This window comes from Tetrao urogallus (genome assembly GCF_951394365.1).
Source record: "Tetrao urogallus genome assembly, chromosome: 20".
Lineage (NCBI taxonomy): Eukaryota > Metazoa > Chordata > Aves > Galliformes > Phasianidae > Tetrao > Tetrao urogallus.
In genome coordinates, this window is record NC_136833.1 from 4,319,669 (window position 1) to 4,342,599 (window position 22,931).

At 48.8% G+C, this 22,931-nt stretch overlaps 1 protein-coding gene across 2 annotated transcripts in view; it reads left to right on the forward strand.

Annotated features, from left to right (window-relative positions):
- CUX1 (cut like homeobox 1) overlaps positions 1-22,677 on the forward strand; it is a gene marked incomplete at both ends in the record, with an annotated part of 226,106 nt that extends 203,429 nt beyond the window's left edge. Inside the window, 9 exons of one of the 2 annotated variants that reach the window (XM_079545066.1) lie at positions 17,712-17,848; positions 18,258-18,324; positions 18,610-18,722; positions 19,501-19,617; positions 20,522-20,605; positions 20,725-20,781; positions 21,505-21,585; positions 22,373-22,437; positions 22,617-22,677. In XM_079545066.1, the coding sequence (XP_079401192.1) occupies positions 17,712-17,848; positions 18,258-18,324; positions 18,610-18,722; positions 19,501-19,617; positions 20,522-20,605; positions 20,725-20,781; positions 21,505-21,585; positions 22,373-22,437; positions 22,617-22,677 (782 nt within the window). Of the gene's footprint in view, positions 1-596; positions 1,315-17,711; positions 17,849-18,257; positions 18,325-18,609; positions 18,723-19,500; positions 19,618-20,521; positions 20,606-20,724; positions 20,782-21,504; positions 21,586-22,372; positions 22,438-22,616 lie in introns of those variants that run through there. The other variant, XM_079545065.1, reaches the window with a different exon arrangement.
- Between the last annotated feature and the right edge of the window lie 254 nt (positions 22,678-22,931).

Below are 22,931 nucleotides of genomic sequence, written 5' to 3' on the forward strand. Positions count from 1 at the left end.
TATTATTACCAATTGATTATCTTCTACAAAAAAACGTTACATCTCTGCTTTGTTCCACAGTGCCTGCTGTGGTTATTAGAAGGGCTGGCTGGTAAAATAAACGGGCTGGTTGGAGTGCAGGTCAGGCTGGATGGAGCTCTGAGCACCTGCTGGAGCTGTGGGTGTCCCTGCGCAGTGCGGGGGGTCGGGCCAGGTGATCACAGAGCTCCCTTCCAGCTCAGCGATTCCCTGGCGGCGTACGGGTCGTTCTCAGTGACCAGGCACTGGGCAGGTTACCTGCAGAGCTGCTGTGCTGAAAGCTGTGGGTTCCGCCAACCTCCCTCCCGCTGCGCTTTGCAGGAGCTGCATGTTGCAGCCTGGGTCCCTCCTTGCACAGCAGGCTTAGAAGTGGGTGTGTGGCCGGGGATGAATGAAATTAAGAACATCTTGACGATATTTCGCGTTTTTCCCAATTTTGCCAGTCTTTTGAATTGGAGCGTGCGGCCCTCCCACCGCCCCGGCTGTCCTGCAGCCGACACACAGCGGTTGCTGCTGTTGGCTCCCCAGGAAGGAGCCTGCTGCATGGCAGCTCTCACCCCTTTTGTCTGTCCCCCCAGGTCTCGCATCCGCCGGGAGCTGTTCATCGAGGAGATCCAAGCGGGAAGCCAGAGCCAGGCCGGGTCGAGCGATTCTCCTTCGGCACGAAGCAGCAGAGCAGCCCACAGCTCGGAGGGAGACAGCTGCGACGGCGTGGACGCGGAGGGCCCACCTGAAGGAAAGCCGAGCGGCGCGGAGGCGGACGAGTACAGCAATGCAACCACAAAGTCTCAGGGAGGGCAAGCGGAGTCGGCTCTGGAGGCGGGGGAAGAGGCAGCGCCGGGCGCCCGGCCCACGGAGCGAGCGGAGCCGCTGCTCATGGCGGCCGAGGGCCTGGAGGACACCGACGACGAGGGCAGGCCCAGAGCGCCGCGCCAGGGCTCTCCGGCCGGGTGTCAGCATGCGGGAGAAGCTCCGGAGACGCCGCCCGGCTCCGCCACGGAAGGGGATGCCTCTACCTCAGCTGCCTCCACCTCAGTCCTTACAGGGGAGAGCTCCTACAAGTCAAAGGAGAGTTCAGAGAAAAGCTCCAGCGTGCCAAGTACGAGTTCGACGCCGGGCGCAGGCTCGCAGAAAGCCAACTCTCTGCAGAGCTTGTTCAGCTTCTCCGAGGCAGCGAGCTCCAGGAGCACACGAGACAGCTCCTTGAGGAAAAAGAAAGCCGCAAACTTGAACAACATAATCCACCGCTTGGAGAAGGCCGCCAGCCGGGAGGAGGCTGCCGAGTGGGAGTTTTGAGATTAAAACTCGCCCAACTCTGGAGAGCTGGGAAGTGAAACTGGACCTCTACTGGTTTTATTGTGTTGCGCACTTATCCGCCCTGCGGGCCACAGGGCAAAAACGCCATAGGCCAAGGTGCATATAGAAAACAAAAGGAGCGTTAAGCCCAATTTATGTTCGTGTTTTCGAGGAAGAAAACTGAAATGTGTAGTCGAGCTTTTTTGTACCCTGAAGTGTTTTTATTATTGCCCTAAGTGATTTCCACGGTTTCTGGAATAACTCATACAGCTTTGCCTTGTGCCCTCCTCTTTGGTGTGGGCTTTAAAAAAAAAAAAAGAAAAAAAAGAAAAAAACGTTTTAAAAAAAAAAAAAATCGAACCCACGTATTAAAAGGGGGCTTTTTATCTGCCATCTAATGGCTACAGAGCGATAATACACTATTATCTTCTTAAACCAGGAAAAAAGGGGAGATTTTTCAAAAAAAAAAAGAAAAAAAAAAGAAAGTTTTTTGTAGCTGTTCAGTTGCCACTAAGAGATTGCACAGTCAACCGACTCTAAACACACTAGTTTGGATTCCTACATATTTTCAAGAAAAGAAAAGAATCTTGTTGTTTGAAACTTTGAATTAAAAAGAAAAAAACACATTTACTCCACATATTTTTTAACAAAACAGAAAAAAAAAAAGTCACATCAGGAAAATATCTTAATTTGTGGTAGCTGACTTAGTGTTTTCTTGTAAGTGAAATAGAATATTGACACGTAGTGCACATTGTTTCATAGCTTTAACTGATTCTGGTCTTTTGCAGACCAGAATTTGTTTAATACACTCCATTTTAGGCCAAATCAGGACAAAAAAAAAAAAATCTGAATCTAGGTATTTTATAATCTGCTTTTTAACCTCTAACCACAGAGCACGCTGATCAGACCTCATATCTGGGAGGTTTGGGAGACAACTTAGAAACAGCATGTACTTGATCATTTCACTTGGGTCGTAGCGTACAGGATTTCCTTTCAGCCAAGTCAGATTGCTCAGAAAACGTTGGCCAGTAACATTTCAGCCTGCTTCTTCGGGGACACGCTCCGTGACCCGAGCTGTTCACCTTACCTGGAACCGAGGGAAGCGTAGTTCATGTGTACGACTGCTGTCACACCACTAAGGGGACGGGAGCTGCCTCAGATGGAGAAGTTTTCCTGCTGTAGGTGGCCATTTACTGACTCTCTTCCCACCGCAAGCACTGATTTTAAATGTTTTAGTTGTGGGAAGCTTGTTTTTACGTGGAGGAATAGTACATGGCAATGACCAGACAGGCTCTTAGCAGGGCCGAAGGAGCCCAAACTCCAAACCAAAACGTTGATGCTCTCCAGTCCCGGTCTCGCCCGTTCTGCCCCGCAGAAATGCAGCCTTTCACCATTATTTTATGCACAGGTTAGGGCTGATCAAAGTACAAATCAAATTCTAACTTGTCTCTAACTCCTCCTGTTGTCTATATGTATATGCGTGAGCATAGAGGTGCGTGGAAGGATGTGTGTGCGTGAGTGTGTGCGTGCAATTTTATACGTCTGTGTATTTTCTTACGTACTTGTGCACACATAGAGTGCATTACTGCCACCTTTTTTCAATAAGCTGTTTTATCAGTTATGGCTTCTACAAGTTTGCTAATTTAGACTCCTTTATTGCCATATCTTTAAAACTAACAATAGATGATTTCGGAATATATATATATATATAAATATATATATATATAATTTTTTTTTGCTTATTTATAGGTGCTGTATTTTATTATCTGATTGTTAGGAAGGGATGAAAGGGGGCAAATATTCTTTAGAGGGATAGACTGCCGGCAGTATTGGGTATAATTTACAAGATGTAGTTGTCATACTGTATATTATTGATTGAAGACTTTTTGACCGTATTGTGTATCATTGAACTTTTGTCTTAGGTCAGCATCTTTTTGATGACACTTTAATGGTGCATTCATTACTTCTTAAGTTTAATTAATATTACTTTTCTGATTTTGGGGGAGGGAGGGACGGGGAGAGGAGTTCCGACTTTAAAGGTATGTTCCCAATATTACACCTCAGTGTGCTTGTATTAATTCATTAGTAGGATTTTTGACTGTAAGATGTGAAACCACATTTCTTGCATGATGTTTTAGAACGTATGTATTTCATTTACAGTCTCTTAACATGCAACAGCAGCACGTAGTGCAAGTGTCACAAATTGAGAATCAGTACACTAAAACCAATCCTTTTCATGATCGAGGGAAGAAGGCTCTAGGAGGCTGAAAGGCAGGGACTCGTTTCCTATTTCTACTGCTAGCTGTTTCAGGATACCTCCTTGGGTAGCTGGGGACTTGTGATGCAGAACTCAAACTGAGGAACAGAGAGAGCAACTGCCCCTTTCTGTGATGAGCTGAGGAGATGGTTTGTAATACAAACACCGGCGTGTGACAGTGCTGGCAGCGACTCCAGCTTCTTGCCCGAGCACAGTTAGCCCCCAGGAAAGGCCAGCGAGGGAAGGAACGTGGTGAAGCAGAGCCGTACCTCTCTGTACCTGTACAGGTTTGACTTACAAAGCACAGCTCCGTCAGTCAATGCACGTCCTGGTAGAAGTACACATACCTTACTACGAGTCACAACCAGGTGTGTCTTCAGCCGCGGAGCAAAGCTTCTGACAGGAAGACACACGTATTTTCTTCTTTTTTTTTTTATTGTTGTTGTTGTTGTTTGGTTCAGGTTGGGTTTTTTAATTAATTCTGGGCAATCCGTTTGCCAGTCTGGTTCTGCTGTCCTTGTCTGCTGATTGGAGATCCAGGTGCTTGATGCAGCCAAGCGGTTACTCGGCTTTCTCGATAGGGAGGGTTTTGTTCTGTTTGATTATTTTTTTTTAATTAATATTCCCCAAACTGTTCTTGTGCCTGTGTCTCTATAATTGCATTCCATGAAGCTTACTGAGAGCTCTTGCTGCATCATCCGACAGCAGAACTGTATTCACAGGTTGAACACAAATGCAGCATTTAAGGTCAATCTCTCTTCTTAATAAGCAATACGTAAGTGCCTTGAAACTTGTATCTTTTATTTTCCTGTTCGTTTTTTGGTTGCTTTTCAGACTCCCACTAGTTCTTTAGGGTTCTTCAGTGTCTGCCCGGTTTTTAATGCTATAATGGTTTCTAAAAGCATATCTGTAGCTTGCCCTAGAGGAAATGTTTCTTTTATAACACTAACTGTTAATTCTGAGCTCCATTATTACATTTGAATCATGTAATTTCGCTGGATAAAGACAGCATTCGTAAGTCAGAAGTCACTCCATCCTGCCAAGGGTTGTCACTGGTATCTATTGAAAAATTAATCAAATAAAAATGCTGTCAGTATTTCCGATATTTTTGGCACTTTATTAATGACTTAGCTCCTTTTGTTGTTTCGTATGTAATGATCTGCAATGAATGTGGATTTGCCTGCTGAGATGCTCTGGGGTGCCCCGGCCGGGCGTCACTGCGGTCCCTTTGTGACCACGTTGTGTAGGGGCACGGCAGACCCACGCCGTCCGGCCGCGCTCATAGAGCACAAGTGATGTGCCCAGCTTTTGGTTCCCTGCTTTTAGCCAAGATTGCAGCTGCTTTTCTGTTCCGGTGGAAAGTAAAATGGATCAGCTTGAACTACTGCTGAGATTCTCTTGTTGGAGATGAGCCACCTACTGGCTTTCCAAACAGTCCCATACCTCCCTGGTTTGGAGACTAAACTTCAGCAGCACTGAAAGGTGTTAGCTATATTTCTTATCTAGTGTGGCACTTGAAGGTAACGCTTCTAGGACAATGTATATTGGGGTTGGTTTTTTACTTGATGAACAGTAGAGCATAAAAAAGCTGTAGGAGAGGACATGCCAAAGAGTAGCACTGGGGCTTTTTGTGTTCTTCAGTCACAATAAGGCGAGAGGAGGCACTTAGAGACATGGGGTGGGGGCTGTCCCATGGCACGATGGCTTTGTAGAGCACGGAGCCTGGGGACGGGGCTCTCACTGCCCACGTTTTCTTACCCAGTGGATGAAAGCACAGACTGCAGGAGACCTGCAATCCCACAGTCTGGTTTTATCTGGGGGTTCTTTAAAAATATTTTTATTTTCTCTTTCCGTTTCCAATTCCATGTTGTTACGAAGCTGTGGGTGAAGGGCCCGGGCTCTTGTATCAGAAATAGCTTTCCACTGCAGCAAAACTTGTTGTTTTTCTCTCTGGATGGCTGGGGAAGGAGGAAGGTCCATTACTTTGTTTAGGTGAAAGCTAGGAAAGAGTATTGCTTGGAGAGGGGTCGTGCATGGGATTGTCAGTATGCTTCTGGCTTTGAGGATACAGACTTCAGGCTATAATTGGCAGAAATATCTAATTAAAGTTGCTGTTGATGCTGTAAAATAAGACCATTTTATTTATTCATCTGAAAAATGTCTACAAGTAGAGCCACTCCTTAAAGGAACTTCTGTCAGTGCATTCTGTCCGTGCTGTGAATTAGTGAATCCTTTAGTAAGAGTTCCGTGCTGCAATAAGAAAATCTTATCGTACAGTTAAAGAGAAGAAGATACACGTGCCTTTCTCATGAGGTGAAAGATCCTTGCACTGTTTCTAACTTGTTCATGTGGGAATGGTGAAGAGAAGGGGCTTAATGAACATGGCAGAATTCTATGCAATATTCTCTGTCCGGTTACTGAAGAGTGGCTGTTTTTCAGCTGTTTAATTGGAGAAATAGCGAGCTAACAAGAGCATCGCTCTGGTGGCAGCTCCAACTATGGAGGTGATACATTTATGTAGAATAGGGCTGAGGGAAACCTGAAAAAACTCTTTGGTTTTGAACATTTCTTTGCACTTAAATCCAAACCAGTTTATTTGAACTGAAATCATAGAGTCTTGGAACATCCTGAGTTGGAAGGGACCCCCAGGGATCATCGAGTCCAACTCCGAAACACTGCAGCGAGCCAGAGCAGTGCCTTTAGCAAGGTGCAGAGAGAGCAGTACTCTCACTTAGGGATCTGTTGTGTGCACATGGAGGGCACTGTTTTTGCTTCATTTGTGTCTTTCTAACACAAATCTTAAGCGCTCTCTTATTACTTCTTCATCAGTGTACATATCCTGGAATGTTTCCTGTCTTGGAGCTGCTGTGTGGCTGAGCCCTGTGCTGTGGGTGCTCCTTGGGGGCTATCAGAAACATGGGAGGAAGAGAGAAGTTGGTTCTTCGGTGGGGGAACTTGATTTCACAAGCTGCTTACATCTCTTAGTGCTCAGTGTGGCTCACATGGATGGAATGCCAGTTCAGCTCACCCATATGTTGGCTGCTGCGTCCCCCTTGCACTTTCTGCTGCCCCACTGTTGGAACGTCAGCATTTTCTTCCTTTGCGTTGCATATACAATCAGCTTTTTCTTTCTTTTTTAAATAGAGAATTTAAAAATTCTGTTTGAGCAAAGTATTTTTTTTTCCAGCTGTTTAAAAATCTTGCCAGATGGTTTTAAATTGCAATCACTGGCTTTTAAAGCACAAAATCTTAAGTTTGTTTTCTGACACTCAGCTTTCTTAGTTGAAGAAGTGACCGAGTGGTCCATGTCTCTTTCCTTGTATGCATTTGAGCTTTGACATGTAGAAATATTATTTCATGAATCAGTTCTTTCCTCCCCATCCCTTTTGCAGGATGTATTGAGTATGCCATATGTAAAATATAGGTAATAATGATCTTTAAAGCGAGACAAGCCCTTTGTGCTATGCCTAGGGAGTGATCTGTCCTACATGACCAGGTCATGTCCTATACCCTGCCCTGTGAATATGCAAGGATATCGAGTTTCTCTGCTCCAAAGGTGAGGTTTATCCTTTTGGAGAAGGTTAGCATTAGGCTGTGCACTTGAGTTTCCAGAAAAGCCTTAAAAATAGGTGTGTGAGTGGCGCCATCTCCTCCTCAGGGATGATTTCCCCCAGGTCGAGCAGTTCTGTGGCGTGTGTGATGCAGTTGCTGGATGGAAGCTCATTTCCCAGCAGGAAGAAGTCATTCATTGCAGCGTTAGCAGTGAGAGCCTCTGGTGCAGCTGAAGACCCAGCCAGGCTGCACTCCTGCTTTCCCCAAACCCTCCACGTGGCAGCCCTGCCTGCCCAGGGAAGTTTGTGTTTCTGCAGCTGTTTTGCGAATGAAATTTAAATAAGATCGGACGCCCGGTTGTTGGTTTTTCATTGCTGGTCACAGACGCTCAGGCACAAAAGTGCTTTAAAATGAAACGTCTGCTTTTTAAAAATTAATGAGATTATTGTATTTTCCCTTGTCCAGCTATTCCACAAAGGACAGTTTCTGCCATCGTTCACACTTGCTTTATTCATGTTGATGCCAGGAGAGGAGTTTTGTCACAGTTCTGTAGATTAGGTAACACTAAAGCTGTTGGTTTTATGGCACTGCTTCTGTTTGTTGAAACAGCCGTGTGCAGGTTAAATTCTTAACCATAGCAAAACAGAGCAGGATGCAGTGGGTGCCTGCAGTCCCCGTGACATCACGTCTTTGAGTTTTGTTCATAGAGCTACTTGAATGACGTGGTACAGAACTCAGTCAAAGACCCATGGGAGTGGAGAGGGCCAGGAATTCCTGCTTGTGGGTGACGGAGCTGCTGGTGACTTGGTTACTGTGTGATGTGTAGTGATGTTCATAGCAGCACAGCCCTCTGTTGGTAACAAGAAGAGCAGTGTTGAGTTGCATTGCCGTCTTCCGTCTATGCGGGTAATGAATACACATTTTTAGGAGTGAAGTGTCTACGTGTCCATGTTTCCATAGGGGGAAAACCCCTCTGTATGTGTAGCATTTTCATGCTTGGCATCAGTAGAACTGCTGCAGCCAGATATGTGAAGTCATTTGGGGCACAGGTGAGCGGAGGCAGAAAACCGATCTGTATTATAATGCTTAGGATGCTGTTTTCCCATTAGTCAGACATGTTCCATGCTGTAAATGCAGAATTATCCACTGGAGAGGTCAGATTTCTGCGGGTTTAGCTAACCTGGTAGGGGAAAGATCATGTTCAGAATACATAAAAATAATGCCAAGGGTCTCAGATGTGCCAGAGCTGGGTGGTTCAAAATCAGGAGTCAATCCATCTCTGCAAAATCCCCCTTCAGTACAGCCTGCAGGAAATTCATATGCTGGACACTTGCACAAGTCACGTGTATTTTTCTGTATCTGTGTACAGTAGGAAGGTGAAGAGTTTTGCCATGTATTTAGACAACTGCAAAAACAGCCAGTATGTCCATGAAGCCGAGTAACAAATACGAGCACACGGCTTGTTCTTGCTCTCTCTGAGCTGAATATTCAAATACTCTTTGGAATGAACCTGAAATTCTCTTGCACTGTCCCTCCCAGAGGCACACGTCTGTGTTTGGAAGAGAAGTAAAACTTGGCACTTGACTTGCTCTGAAGTACAATCTATCCCCAAGCAACGAAAATTTTCCCTACAATCACTCCCTCAGTCAGACTCCCCTGGCTTTTGTTAGCTTCCCTTAGAGCCCTCCTACCACTTTGACGTATGATCGATGTGAGTAAATTATTACTAGCTTTAAAAGTGTTTCCAAAGTACCTGGTTACCTCGGGATGCTTGCACAGCTGCACAGCGGTACCCGAGCTCCGGCTCGAGGGGCAGCATGCGGGCGGTCGCCATGGTCACCTCTGTGTCCTGTTCGTTGTCCTCCATCAGGGCTTCCAGTTCCTTCCACCTGCAGGGAGTGGGGATGAGAAGAGTTGAGTTTAGTTTGGAATGCTTTGTTTGGATTCTGTAGGCGTATCGTCAGGATTCTGTACGCTACCACATCTCCCATTGAGTTTTCAGTTCTTGCTACTTTCCTAAAATTCTCTCTTGAACAAACTTTCTATACTTGGAAAGCTATGTGCCTTATTTTCTAAATCTCTTCGTGGAGAATAATCTAAAGCACAGTGATCTCGATTGCAGCATTCGCAGCCACCTGCTTGTCGTTTAGTGTGGGAAGGGAAACGCCAACCGAGGAGCGATTCGCGGCCCAGCACTCCTTGTCCCCTTGCTGATGAGCACTTCAAGCACTGTGCATTACGTCTTTGTGCAATAGAAATTCTCATTCTGCATCTGGAGGTCGTTGGCCCATCCAATGAGCGCAGGCGAGCGGTAGCGTGGAGAACTCAGGTTCCCAAAACAAGCCTGCCTGGGTTGGCTCTGGCGGCGCGGTTGGTTGTGGGCTTGGAAATAAAGGTTGTAAGGCAAAACATGACTGGTTTGTGCTCGCAGGCTGCCAGCGTTCAGGAGCTGCTCCCGGGCTCCGGCCATTGCTGCTGGTGCCGTGTTGGTGCCATTGGCCCTCCTTACTGGTTGGCAGCAGCGAGGCACTGCAGTGCATCCCAATCCTAACCCGGCTGTCACAGACAGGCTTCCACCCCCCAGCATCCTCAGCCCTTAGCAGCACTCGCGTGTCATTCTCCAAGCTTGCTCTCTCTACATCGTAAGGTGAAATACATAGAGGTGGTTTGCTGTCAGGAAAACAACCGAGTATTTCCTATTTATGAGATTGATTTTATCAGTTTCTTTGCTGAGGTTTGTTTTTATTTGATACAAACACAACAGGAGCATGCATATCCTGCAGGCAGACGTTGGATGGAGCGGGGTGCTGTCGGCTTGGTTGAGTATCCATATCATTGCGCCCCTGTTGTGTTTCCTAGAGCAATCATTTTTTTTTAAAGATATTTTATCTAAATGCCTAATAAATAATATTATTTAAATAGTTTTAAAGTAATTTAGGACTGAGAATAAGAAGCCTCTGTTGTGAGAGAAGAGACTTAAAATATACAGAGAGAAAATCCCCTTAGCCTCCTAGAGCCTCTACTGAGAATGTCATGAAGACGCAGTGCCCCTTGTCAGAGCACGTTGCCATCTCCTCCAGTGTTGATGTAAAATGAGAGACTGGTTTCCCGTGACGTTCATCTTTGTTGGCATACGTTTGAATTTCTGAATTCAGAGCTGGTTTTCTTCTCATCCGAAGTTGGTTGAGGTTTAAAACAACAACAAAACAAACGGCCTTTTCCTGGCGCGAACGCAGGGAGCGCGGTGCGCTGATCTTTGTGCAGTGCGCTGATCTTTGTGCGGTGCGCTGATCTTTGTGCCATGCACTGATCTTTGTGCGGTGCGCTGATCTTTGTGCCATGCACTGATCTTTGTGCGGTGCGCTGATCTTTGTGCGGTGCGCTGATCTTTGTGCCATGCACTGATCTTTGTGCCATGCACTGATCTTTGTGCCATGCACTGATCTTTGTGCCATGCACTGATCTTTGTGCCATGCGCTGATCTTTGTGCGGTGCGCTGATCTTTGTGCGGTGCACTGATCTTTGTGCGGTGCGCTGATCTTTGTGCGGTGCGCTGATCTTTGTGCGGTGCACTGATCTTTGTGCCGTGCGCTGATCTTTGTGCCATGCACTGATCTTTGTGCCATGCTCTTGCAGTGGCCGGGCTCATCCTTGGTGAGGTGAGATGGGAGAAAAGCTGCCAAAGCAAAAATGAGAGAGTGACCCCCGCGTGCGGCAGGGCCGGAGCTGGGCTGCTGCAGGGCGCCGGGTTTGGATGCAGATTTGCACTTTGCCTTTTGAGGGTGTCCCGCTCGAAACTGCCCGGTGAATTCCCATCCTTTGGTGATGTAGCCTGAAAGCAAAGAAAAAAAAAAAAAGGAGCCCTCTGGAAACAATTGGAGAAACCTTAAAAAATAGGGAAGAAAAGAAAGAAAAGAGATGAAAAAGCTTGTTGCTGTCAGGATGCTCTGTGCAGTGCTGTGCTGACCAGCTGTGTGCCGGCGCTGCAAACCAACGCTGCGCCACTCAAACAGCCGAGGGCTCCGTGTCCCAAAGCAGGGGGAGGCTGGGGGGGGAGGGATGGCGTTTCTTCTGTTGGCTTTGGTTTGGTTTTCTTTTCCTTTTCTAATTGTTTCCCTCATGTTCCCTTTTGTCATTGTTTTTATTAAGAAATTAACTCTCTGCATTTGTGCAATAACTACTTGCCATGATGATGGGCAGACCTTTGTAATGCCCCGACTACTAACACAGCACAAGATGAACTCAAACAGAAAGTGGTGTACTTTTTCCTGAGAACTTTTTTTTTTTTTTTAATGATAAGCTCAGATCTTACCCCAGTGTATTGTGGTGTCTTACATTTTTAGCAGTATTTTATATTTTTTTTCTGTAACGCACTAAGTCTTAGGTGTTTTTAGAGCTTGTTTGTTATATTCACAATCACGGATTTAAACGAAAAAAAGAAAAAAAAAAAAAAAAGGAAAAAAAAAAGATCCTCACAAAGACCCAATTGACCAAAAAAAAGGAAAGAAAAAAAAAAAGTGTCTCTCTCTTTTTTTTTTTTTTTTTTTTTTTTTTTTTTTACAAGTAGCTTCGAGAAGCCCACGTTGTGTTGCTGTGACTCATCTTTTGTAACATTTTATTTCTTGGTATTTGTTTAAAACGTAAAGAAAAGTAAGAGTTTATATGGCTGGCAGTAGCGGGGAGCGCTCCCTCCGTCAGCAGAATGGCATTGTTTATCTGTCTTTGTTTGGTTAGCCATATAATGTTTGTTCTCAGCACTGTACAACGGTCCCTATATGATATGGAGAAGCAATATCACTGTATGAAACTCACACGATGTATTATTATTATTATTATTCACTAGCACCCTAGGTGTGATAATTGAAGTAAATATCTTTTATACAAACACAATCACGCGTGGGCTGTCTTTATTAAGGTGAGACCTGAGTCCAAGCAGCAAACATTTACATTGGTGGTTCTGGCTCTGTGTGGGGCTGAGTTCCATGGGGTTTGTGGTTGTGCCGGAGAAGAAAAATCCTTGTTTGTGTATCCTTTTCCAAGGTGGGGATGAGATTTCTTCAGTGCCATGTTGAAGTGTCAGCTTCCAATTTGTGTTCTTGTCAAGTGCGAATGGTGGGCAGAAAGCGTGTGCTGTAAGACTGCAGGGGGGTGCTGAGCACCAAGCCAACAGATAGCTGGTTAAAAATAATAGTAATGAATGGAAGAAAGGGGAATTTTGCCAGATACGCAGCTCGCTCTTTATTTTCACTGCATGTAAAGATCAGTTCCTCTTCCAGTGCCTCATAAGATGCTGTTCCAATCAACATCCTGAGTGCCTACAGAGTGACGAGTTGAAGTTTGGTGTTGGTAAGGGACAGATATCTTAACCCACCTGGTGAATTCCAGTTTGGAGACCAGCGGCCCAAGCCTTGAGCTGGAATGCTGTGGTTTTCAGGCAGCAGACGTGGGTACGTGTGCTGTCACCTCCCATCCCCTGCCTTGCTTAGGAGCAACCACTTGGAAATAGAACTATGTCATGCCTTAACTTCTTTGTGTGCTTGCTATTTTTTGAGGTGTCTGGCAGTTTGCTCCACAGGATGTAAAGGTTCTGGGCTTAACAAACACCTTTTTTCCTATTGCTCAATGCTCGGTCAGACTGTTGATTGCTATCGCTGTGTTGAATGATTTCACCATCATCACTTAAAGCTTTTCAGCTTAAAACTTTTAAAGCGTGACGCCTCAGGTTGGTTAATTTGTATGTCTATAACTCACGTTTTTCTTTAGGTGTGGTGCTGTTGCACCGAGGAACAAAGCCTCACGTGGCCACCAGCGCGGTGCAGGTGCGGAAGCACAGAGCTGGTGCTGGACAAGTAACGCAGTTAAGGGCAGAAAAGCTGGTCTGTGGTCTTGGGGTGCAGGGAGCCGTCAGCACTGCGTCGGGTGGGCGGTGGCCTTGGGCCCCCTGCCTTAGTGAGAGAGAGAGACGTGATGGATCCGTGGATCCCAGCAGGAGCAGACAGGGCAGAGCAGCCCACGTCCCGTTCTTGGGCCCCGCTTCTTTTCCATTGCGAGAAGCGTTTCTGCTTTAATGAGAGAGCTGAAGAGGTTGCGTGCTTGCCAACAGAGGGCTTCAGAAAACATGATTTGATTATAGCAAAGCATTTTATTTTCTTTTTGCTCCAAGCTATGGGAAACTGATAAGAAAATTCAAACTGTTTTCTTGAACTCTTCCTCGTTACCCATGTAATTATCTTAGTACCCTTGGAAATAATCCGCTCTTCTATGAAATCTCTCCTTCCGGGGTGGATTTCTGAAGTGGCACTGTGCTGCTTTCTGGGGGCTGTTTATTTTGGAGTGGCTGGGCCAGAGAAAAGGGCAGGAAAAAGCCCTCAGCCCTTCCCACAGCTCTCATGCTGCAGAGTGGGCTAAAAAGAAAGGGGCAGAGGAAGGGAGGGAGCAGGAATGCCCTGTTTCCTTTTTGGCAGCACACAGCAGTGACAATGAGATTTGCTGCCCTCCCTCCTATCAGTCCCAGCTCTTGCCATCTAGGTCTTCCTATCTTCTGCATGCATCCCTCAAGGACATAATTCTTGATGTATTCTCTGCATCTTCAGAGCAGTGCTTGCACTTGGTCCTTGGGGCTCTTCCAGGGCTGCTACCTGTGGCTAAGGACGGGGCAGATTGTGCCTGGGGGCTGCAGGTGGCTGTGAGGGATGTCATCACCCCTTCCTTTTTGTCATCTGACTCCTGGGCAAACACGAACTTCTGATTGCTCCAGGCTGACCTTCCTCCCTCTCTGAGACCTTTCTTCCCTTTCCAGGAAGGTTGCTTTAAAATGCCCCAGAAGACCAATCTGTGTGCAACTTCTGTAGAGTTGTTGGGCTTTCTGCAGCTCTTGGCTTGCATCTCCAGTGTCTTCACTCACTCTGGGGAGATCTTTGGAAGAATATACACCCTTCAGGTGATGGTGACGTTAAATTGCCCTGTGAGATGAGATGAATCTGAGGGGCAGTTTGGCTGGGCTGCTGGGCTACAGCCTTGCAGCATTTCCTTCTGAACAGATTTGCATTGAAGATGATGCTGCTAGATTTGAGTAAAAGAGGGCTCTGATGCCTTGCGTAAAGAAATACCAAATAATTCCCTGCCTTCTTGTCCTGCTTCTCAGCCCACTGACAGCTCACAGCAACAGCAGCCCCAAGGAAGAGCATTAGGACAGAGTGAATGACCCCATGCAAGTGTGGACAATGCAGAAACACTGTCCCACATTACAAAAAGGCCAAGATAGAACATGAACTGCTGAGATGTACAGCACAGAAAGGCTTTTGATGACCTTCCTGTTATGGGAAGAACTTCTGCTCTGATCTCTTGCTCCTTGGGATCAGAAGAGGACAAAGACAACCCGGTTCATGCAGGAGTGAATCTGCAGCCTGTGGACTCTGCCCCCCTCATCCCTTCAGCTATGGAATATGGTCAGCTTCCTTTGATTCTCCCCGGAAGGGAGCAGGACTTTGGGCTGTAACAGCACCATCTTTGTCAGATTTCCTTAAAAGCCCAATGCAAAGTATTTCAAGAACCTTAAATTGTTCTTATACAAGTATAAACTTGGGAGCTCTGGCATCAGATAGGACTGGAGCTGAGATATTGTTGGCCTGGAAAGTTTCATGGGAGAGAGATGCCAAAAAGCCCTCGCATGGGGAAGTGAAACCATTTTGACTTCTAAGTGACTGCCCTCAGCACCCGGTCATTAACCAGGGCAGCCCAGCACGGGAAGGGCTCAGTGACCTGCAGAGGGCAGACCCAGTTCCTGCTGCTATCTTTGGCTCTCAGCCTTGGCTCGAGGCTCCTGAGCCTTCGTTATCTTGCCATCATCTTCCTTCCAGTCAATAAAATGGGCTTGAAGCCTTTGAAGTGCTGGATTTCAATGCACTTCAGTTGACTTCTGAAAGAACAGTTTCTCAAAGAAAGCTCCAAACATGCCACATCATTCCTTTTCTTGTTTTCTTCTTTTTTACAGTTCTGTAAATCCCAGGGTGCCATTCAGTAATGGAGGCAGATTAGAAAGTTACCATCAGGCAAATGAGGGTGTGAACTTGCAAAGCCTCAGCTAATTTGCAGTAAGTGCCCATGTGTGTGCTGCTGCCTGCAGGTCCCTTCCATAGCATCACTCAGCTCCTGTTTCCTTCGGGCTAAGAGGATTCACACGAGCAGTTCCTGCAGTCCTATGGATGTGTAGCAAGTCCCAGCCTATCACCCCAAGGTGATTTATTCATCTGCTCTATCCTCAGTAATCAAGCCACCATCTTATGGAAAGATTACCTCTCATTTTTTTATGTCTGGCCTTATTATTTCAAACTAAGTTACCAGTATGTCTTAATTTTCTCCATCTGTGAAAACAGATGCTGTTTATTTTGGATGATTTACCAAGGGAGTCCAACTGCTGGGGCTGGTTGCAGGAGGCCGAGCTGCCAGCACTCCGCGGCCACGCGGGGCTTAAGGTCTGGTGGGTGCTCCTGATGAGCTGCACACAGTGTGCCCCTAGGTCTTCTCCTTCTTTGCTTTGTGATTGTGCATTTTTTGCTGTGCCTATTTAATGTAGAATGCCTCTGATCAGTGCTACACCATCTCCATGAGTTTTGCTCAGCAGCAGGGACCCTCACTCTTCTCCAGGCCAGCACTGAAGGCTGTGGGAGAGCTGTGTGGTTGATCACTTGCTTGAGCCCAGGGCTCCCACAGTTCCCACAGCTGTGCCTGCAGGACTGTGGTGCAGTGGTGGTAGCCCAAGTTCAGTGTCTGGTAGCCAAAACTCAATGGATCTGCTTGACCCTTGTGTTTGAACAGGCAGTTTGTGCTGCATTGCTGGGAGCCATGTTGCAGTCAACAGGGTGCTCAGAGGGCACGGTGGGGCTGGGCTGGTGGTTGGATTTGATGATCTTACCATAGAATCACAGAATGGCTTAGGTTGGAGACGACCTTAAAGATCATCCATTTCCAACCTGCTGTAGGCTGGGTGCCCCCCACCAGCTCAGGCTGCCCAGAGCCCCATCCATGGCCTTGGGCACCTCCAGGGATGGGGTAGCATAGAGGTCTTTTCCAACCTTAATGATTCTATGGTTCTGCACTTCTTGCAATGACCCACACTGACCAGCCAGGCATAATGAAAGTTGGAGGCTTTCGGATCAGTGTCCTGAGTGATTTGGCTGAGAAAAACCATCATCAGGTGCAGGTTGGCCCAACCCACTGCTAATGCACCACTGGTGCCCCACGCACAGCCTGGTGCAGCTCCCATCTGCCCACCACCTTGCCAAGGATGGCACGGGAAGGTTTGCAGCACTGCTGCCATCTGCACTGCGTGCTTCCTGCATACCAGGTGGAGCTGGCAGCACTGCAGTGGGACACGGGCAGAGCTGGGGGTTCTGTCAGCACTCAGCTGTCCGGTTGCTGCATTGCCTTCATAAAGCAGTAGCATGTTGGATATGGCTTCTCTGTAGTCTGCAAAGTCAAGGACAGTGAGGCTTGAGGAGAAAGACATAGGGTTTAAAATCCCATTATCCTCAGGACTTCACCTTCTTTGTCCCATTTCTTTCTGTGGTGCCTCTGTCTCTCTTTTGAGGCCTTTACACATCTGAAGGGTCAGGGCCGGGTCGTGGCAGCACAGCAGCTCTGAGGATGCAAAGGCAGAATGCAGCACTCATCTTCAGTGCCCAGCTGAGCCAGGGCTGCTCCTGCTGCTGCCCTTTGGGGCAGAGAAAGTTATGATTAAAAAAACTTTGAACAAAGATATGGGGTGGTGGGATCAGAGAGAAGCTCCATCCGTTTCGGTTGCTTTAGGATTAGGGGTGGTTCCCAGCTTGTCTGTTTTCATGGAGATTAACCCCAAGGGAAGGAAGAACGAGTTGTTGTTTAAAAGTGGGAGATGTGCTTCACTGGAGAACAGAAAGCAAACTGCACTTCTGCTCTACGCACCCTGAAAGCAAAAATGTTGAGGAGGAAATGGGGATGCAGAGCTGCTCCAGCGCCAGCAGGAACGTGGGGAAGTGCAGGGCAGCATCGCACCATTGCGACTGCTTTCCTTTGGCCAACAAGAGCTTCCTGATAACACGTGAACAGGCAATTTTAATAAACATCCAATTAAAGTATTAACCGTAGGGAAGAGGTTTTCTTCGTTCCAAATCTTGTTAATGCAGGTATTTTGCATTGGACCACCCGTGTTTTGGGATTGGAGCCGTCACCATTTCTTGAGAAATAGTGACCTCCAGTGGGACAGCTCTGCCAGCACAGCTTTGGGGTTGGATGGCCCTTTTGGGGGTCTTGCACTGCTGTGGTTTGGGGGGTGGGTATGACTGGGGGGCACTAGAAGGACGTTGCCCTGCTGGAAGCTGGGCAGGGACCATCTCCAAAGATGTCCCCGGCCCCATCTCACCCCAGTGGGTGCTTTGTCTGGAGCAGCTCAGGGCTGCTGATGTACTCCTGCTGCCCCCAGAAGCAAGGATGGAGCCCTGGAACAGCAGGATTTGCTGCTTGTGAGGCAGCTTCAGCACTCTGGGTGGGAACTCCACATCTCTTGGTGTCCCCTTGGGCCCTGGCTGACAGCCCTGGCTCTGTTTTGCAGTGCGCTGTGCGGAGCTGCAGATCCAGCTGACGGAGGCCGTGTCGGGGCTGGCAGGGCAGAAGGAGTTGGTGGCCAAACTGGAGCACGACCTCAGCACCATCCAGGCCCTCTCTGCTGTGCACCGTCCAGACGCAGAGGTAACCTCATGGCTCACAGCTCCATGACTTGGGGTGGCCCCAGGGAAGACCAACAATGGTGGAGGGCCTGCAGCACGCAAGGGGTTGTCATATCACCTCCTCTATTCTTTCTTCTTCTGTTTGATTCTGGGTTTTGTTTTCCCACATTTTCTTTCTTTCCTTTTATTTTCCCACCCGTTGCCCACCTGGGTTCTGCATCAAGCCCATATACAGGATGGTGCTGGCATGTGGCAGGAGTGGCTTCTGAGGGCCATCCAGCCCTTCTCCTCCCGTGAAGGGACAGGTTTTAGGGTTGAGCGTAGTAGCAATTAGGATCAAGCATCATTGTCTTTGGCTTGACCCTTGCTGAGCACCCATCTGGCATCTGAATCTGAGTGGGAAATGCTGAATCCCTTCTGCTTGCCCCCAGGGCGCAGCCATTCCCAGCCTGGAGAAGATACCTGAGCCCATCAAGGAGGCCACCGCGCTGTTCTATGGTGAGAGGCAGCCACAAAACTGCTTGGGGTGTGGGTGGGAGCCATCCCAGAGCTGTGGGCAGGGCACTCACCTCTTGGGAACAGTGACGTGGAGATGCTCCCAAGGCAGACACAGACAGCACATCCACTGGCAGACAGTGATGTGTTTTGTGTTCAGCACGCATTGCTGGTCCTCCTGGCCACAGCCCAGCGCCCATTGGGGGCACCCACGGAATGGGGTGGTGCTGCAGCAGGATGGGTGGTGGGTGTCATTGGGTTTTGCTTCACATTCATTTCTGTCCGCAGGTCACCCACCGTCCCCCAGTGCCCCATTCCCTGAGGGGCAGGTGGACTCACTGCTTTCCATCATCTCCAGCCAGAGGGAACGCTTCCGAGCCAGGAACCAGGAGCTGGAGGGGGTACGTGGGCTGGGCGGGTCCTGTGTGCTGCCGTGGGCTGCTTGTCTGCCATGTGGGGTTTGTCATCAGCACAGCACCAGTGCAAGCAGTGGGAAATATACATTCTAGGGTTAGTGGGACCAGGACCTGTCAGTGTTGCTCATAAGGGCAGTCCAAATCCCTGCTGCTGCAGTGAGGGTGCGCTTGGCTATCTTGCTTGGCCATCCAGCGTAGCACTGGGGCTGCTGGATGAAAAGAGCACATAATGAATGTGGACTGGAGCAGAGTTTCACCTAAGAGCTCTGGAAGTTGAAGGACAGCTCCAAAGAACCTCTCATATGGGCAGAGCTGGCTCTGCAGCTCCCATAGCATCACGGGATTGGGTTCCTCAATAAGGCAGTGCTGGGCCAACAGGGATAATTCTAATTGAGGGGCAATTTTAATCGAGATCCGGGAAGTTGGGGGTACTGAGAGGGAAGAGCATGGTGAGGAATGTGGTACTGCATCAGGGATGGCAAAACTGAGCATCAGCAAGTCCCCTCCTACCATGTTTTGGAGTTGCATTGGGGTACACAGTGGGGAGAAGGCTCCCATCACATCCCCATCACCCTCATTGCATGGCTGTGTTGAACCAAGAGTGGAGCCATGCAACTGTGCCATTGAGGACACCCCGCACCTTCAGTGTCAGGGACCTCAGACAGGTGAACCCTCCAGCCTCATTGGTGCAGTGGGGCTCTGCATCCCATATGAGGGCAGTGCCACTGGGGCTGAGCCTTTCTGCTAACTGCTCCCCATGCAGGAGAACCGCATGATGCAGCACACAGTGCACGCATTGCAGAGCGAGCTGGACAACCTGCGGGCTGATAACATCAAGCTCTATGAGAAGATCAAGTTCCTGCAGAGCTACCCTGGCCGGGTGAGTGCTGCTGGTTGTCCTCCAGTTGGGTTGGCACAGACAGGCAGACCCCAAACCCCTCATTTATCCCAGTAACAGCAGCAGGAGGCTGTCCCCTGCCACCTCCCTGCCTTACCTCCCCTGTTACTGATGGACATTTTAATGGCGTTTGGGGATGGGAGACTCCCACAACTGTGCAGGACCTTATTTGGGTCTCATTCACGTCGAGGTGAGGTTGGCCCCTCTGACATTTTTCCCTGTGTCTCCCACGGAAGATCATCCTCATGTTTATCTGTGCCACAAGGCAACCCCTGGATGCCATCAGCATGAGCTAAAGAGCACACGGCTGCCGCGCGCCGCGTTGCATAATTCACAACCTAATCAGGCATGTGACAAGTTAAAAATAATCATCAAAGATCATTCAATAAGGCCAGATCTGATGAATTCAGCGTCCCTATATTGGGATCTGGCCTCATCGGGGTATCGCATTGCAGAACGTAAGGGCATAGTTGCTAAAGGTCCTCTTGCAGCGTGGTTTGAGTGCCTTGAAGCCACCAGTAACCGTGTGCTGGTGAGGGCAGGGCAGAGTCTCCATCCCTGAGCCCATCCCAACTGTTCCCTTCTATCAAGAGGTTTCCTTACTCTTCCTCACCATTCGCCCTGCTGGCAGTAGGTATTGGGTTAAGCACCGATTTCTTCCCCCTAAGCCGCTCTCCTTGTCCTGCCCATCCCGCAGGGATTTGGGGTGTGATGAATCAGAATGCACTGGTCTTGCTAGTCCATCCATTGGGTCATGCACCACTCCATCCACTGGGACCACTTCTTCCCAATAAGGCTGGGGAGGGCAGCGCCTGTGTCCAGGGGTGTGGGACAGGGACACGTGGCCGTGCCATCCATGGGTCTCATCGCGCCTTCACCTCTGCAGGGCAGCAGCAGGGATGACACAGAGCTGCGTTACTCCTCGCAGTACGAAGAGCGCCTGGACCCCTTCTCCTCCTTCAGCAGGAAGGTATGGGACCCCACACAGTGCGCCCACACTCACACCAACACCTCACCTTCCCAGGTCTGCATCCCTCACATCACTCCTTCCGGCCCCCAGTTCAGCTCTGTGCACTCTTCTCTTTGCAGGAGCGCCAGCGCAAGTACCTGAGCCTGAGTCCCTGGGACAAAGCCACGCTGAGCATGGTGAGACGCGGGGCAGATCTGTCCCTGCCACAGTCGTGGGGTTTGGGGTGTTGACCCCCAGCTATCCAGCACGACAGAGGTTAACGCTGGCCTGTAGCAGCCACAGAATGCTGAAATGTCTCACAACGAAGGCAAAGTTGTCATTTGCATGAAAACCAAGCAAATGCCAGCATGAATATGGATCGGGTGGTGTGCCAGCGCCACGGAGAATTAATGAGAGGCATTTACAAAAAAACTGACTTACGGGAGTTACTCCCTGGGAATATTTAAGAACATAATCTTGTTTGTTACAGCAGCCTCCGCCGTGGCCCTGAATAGCAAAGATGATTTCAGCACAGGGTTGGTTTGATGGGAGATCTGTGGGTTTTAATGCCACCCTCAGAAATCCCACGTGGTGTTTTGGGGAATTTGCTTCTGTCCATAATGAATCCCCAGCTTTCACAGCAGGAATACAAAGTGGCAGTGTAGGATCTGTTCTCCATAAGCTGCTTTTCTGGGCTGTGGTTGCTCCCAAGCTTGGCTCTTTCCAAGGGATGGACACCCAATTCCATCCTCCCTCAGCCAATGTCAATGGCCAACGGTATCCTAAAGGGCTGACATCTCCCAGGGGGCTCAGCCCTGTGGTTCACAGCCTCGAGCTCACCAAAATTCCGAGCCTCTCACCCTAGGCATTGAATCCCTAGCGCACATCAAAATGGGATTCAATCTCTGCTCTTGCTGCAGGGGCGGCTCATCCTATCCAACAAGACCGCTCGCACTGTCGCGTTTTTCTACACGCTGCTCTTGCACTGCCTTGTCTTCCTGGTAAGTGTGGTGGGAGCAAAGCACGGCCATGTGGAGCAGTGCTGGGGCTGCCCAAAATCCCGTACCTCACATGCTTGTTGGGGGCTGAGTTATCATTTCAAGAGGAAAAAAAAAAAAAAGAAATCTCAACATCAATAATTAAAGGATGAAACGAGATGAAAGACAAGTCACAACAATATTTCTACTTGATCATCTCAAAGTAAATCCAACCTTGTGTTGTTTTGGTGAGGGAAGGAGCATAGAAAATAAAAAGTTTAGTGTCATTAAAGTTTAAAGCTCTAACCTAAAAAAATAATCATAAATATTGCATGGTTGGGATGATCTGGCCTCACCTAGAAACAAAAGGGCTTAGAGACCGAGCCCAGCGCTGCCTGGGAGTGGGCAAAGCTGCTGCTCCTGCAGCACTGCTGGGGATGGGAATGTGGTGGGATGCTGTGGGGAGGAGGGATGTCATGTCATGGGGAGGAGGGATGTCATGTCATGGTGAGGAAGGGATGTTTCGCATGGGTGGGATATTATGAGATGTCATGATGGGGTTGGGATGTCATGGCAGGGGTGTCACAGTGAGGTTGGGATGTCATGATGGGGCTGGGATGTCATCATAAGGGATGGGGTGTCCTGATGGATTGGAATATCGTGCTGAGTTGGAATGTCATGACAGGGATGGGATGTCGTAGAATGTTATGGCGGGGACGGATGTCGTGGTAGGGAGGGGACGCCGCAGTGGGGGCACATGAGGGAGAGGCCTGCACACAGGCCCACCCCAATGGCATTCCTTATTTTGCAGGTTCTCTACAAAACTGCCTGGAGTGAGAGCGTGGGCAGAGACTGCGCTGCGTTCTGCGCCAAGAAGTGGGTGTGAGCAGGGCTGGGTGGGCCGGGGTGGCAACGGGGGGCTGAGCAGAGCCGGGTGCTGCGAGCGAGGCTGGGGGTTGGGTTGGGAAAGCAGCAGAAGACGGAATGAAGGCAAGGTGGGATCTCTCGGCTCCCCCCATGTCTGGAGGAACGCCCTAACCCGGCCCTTTCCCCAGGTTCGCCGACCACCTGCACAAGTTCCACGAGAACGGGGATGGAGGTGACATGTGGCAATGACAGCCTGCCTGCGCCGCTCCTCCCGCTGCAGGATCCGGCCCTTCGCTATCGCTTCGCTTTCTGCTTCGTTGGATGGGGGCAACGCTGCACCTTCAGCCCCTGTTGGGAACCAGTAGCCCCAGTGCGGGGTAAGACCGACCCACGGCACTTTGAGGATGGGTACAACAAGCATGGAGCCGGGGCCATGGGATGCTCAGCAGCACCTGAGGGCAAGGCGTTAGGGCTGCTCCCCTGCGAGCCCGTTGGCTTTAGAT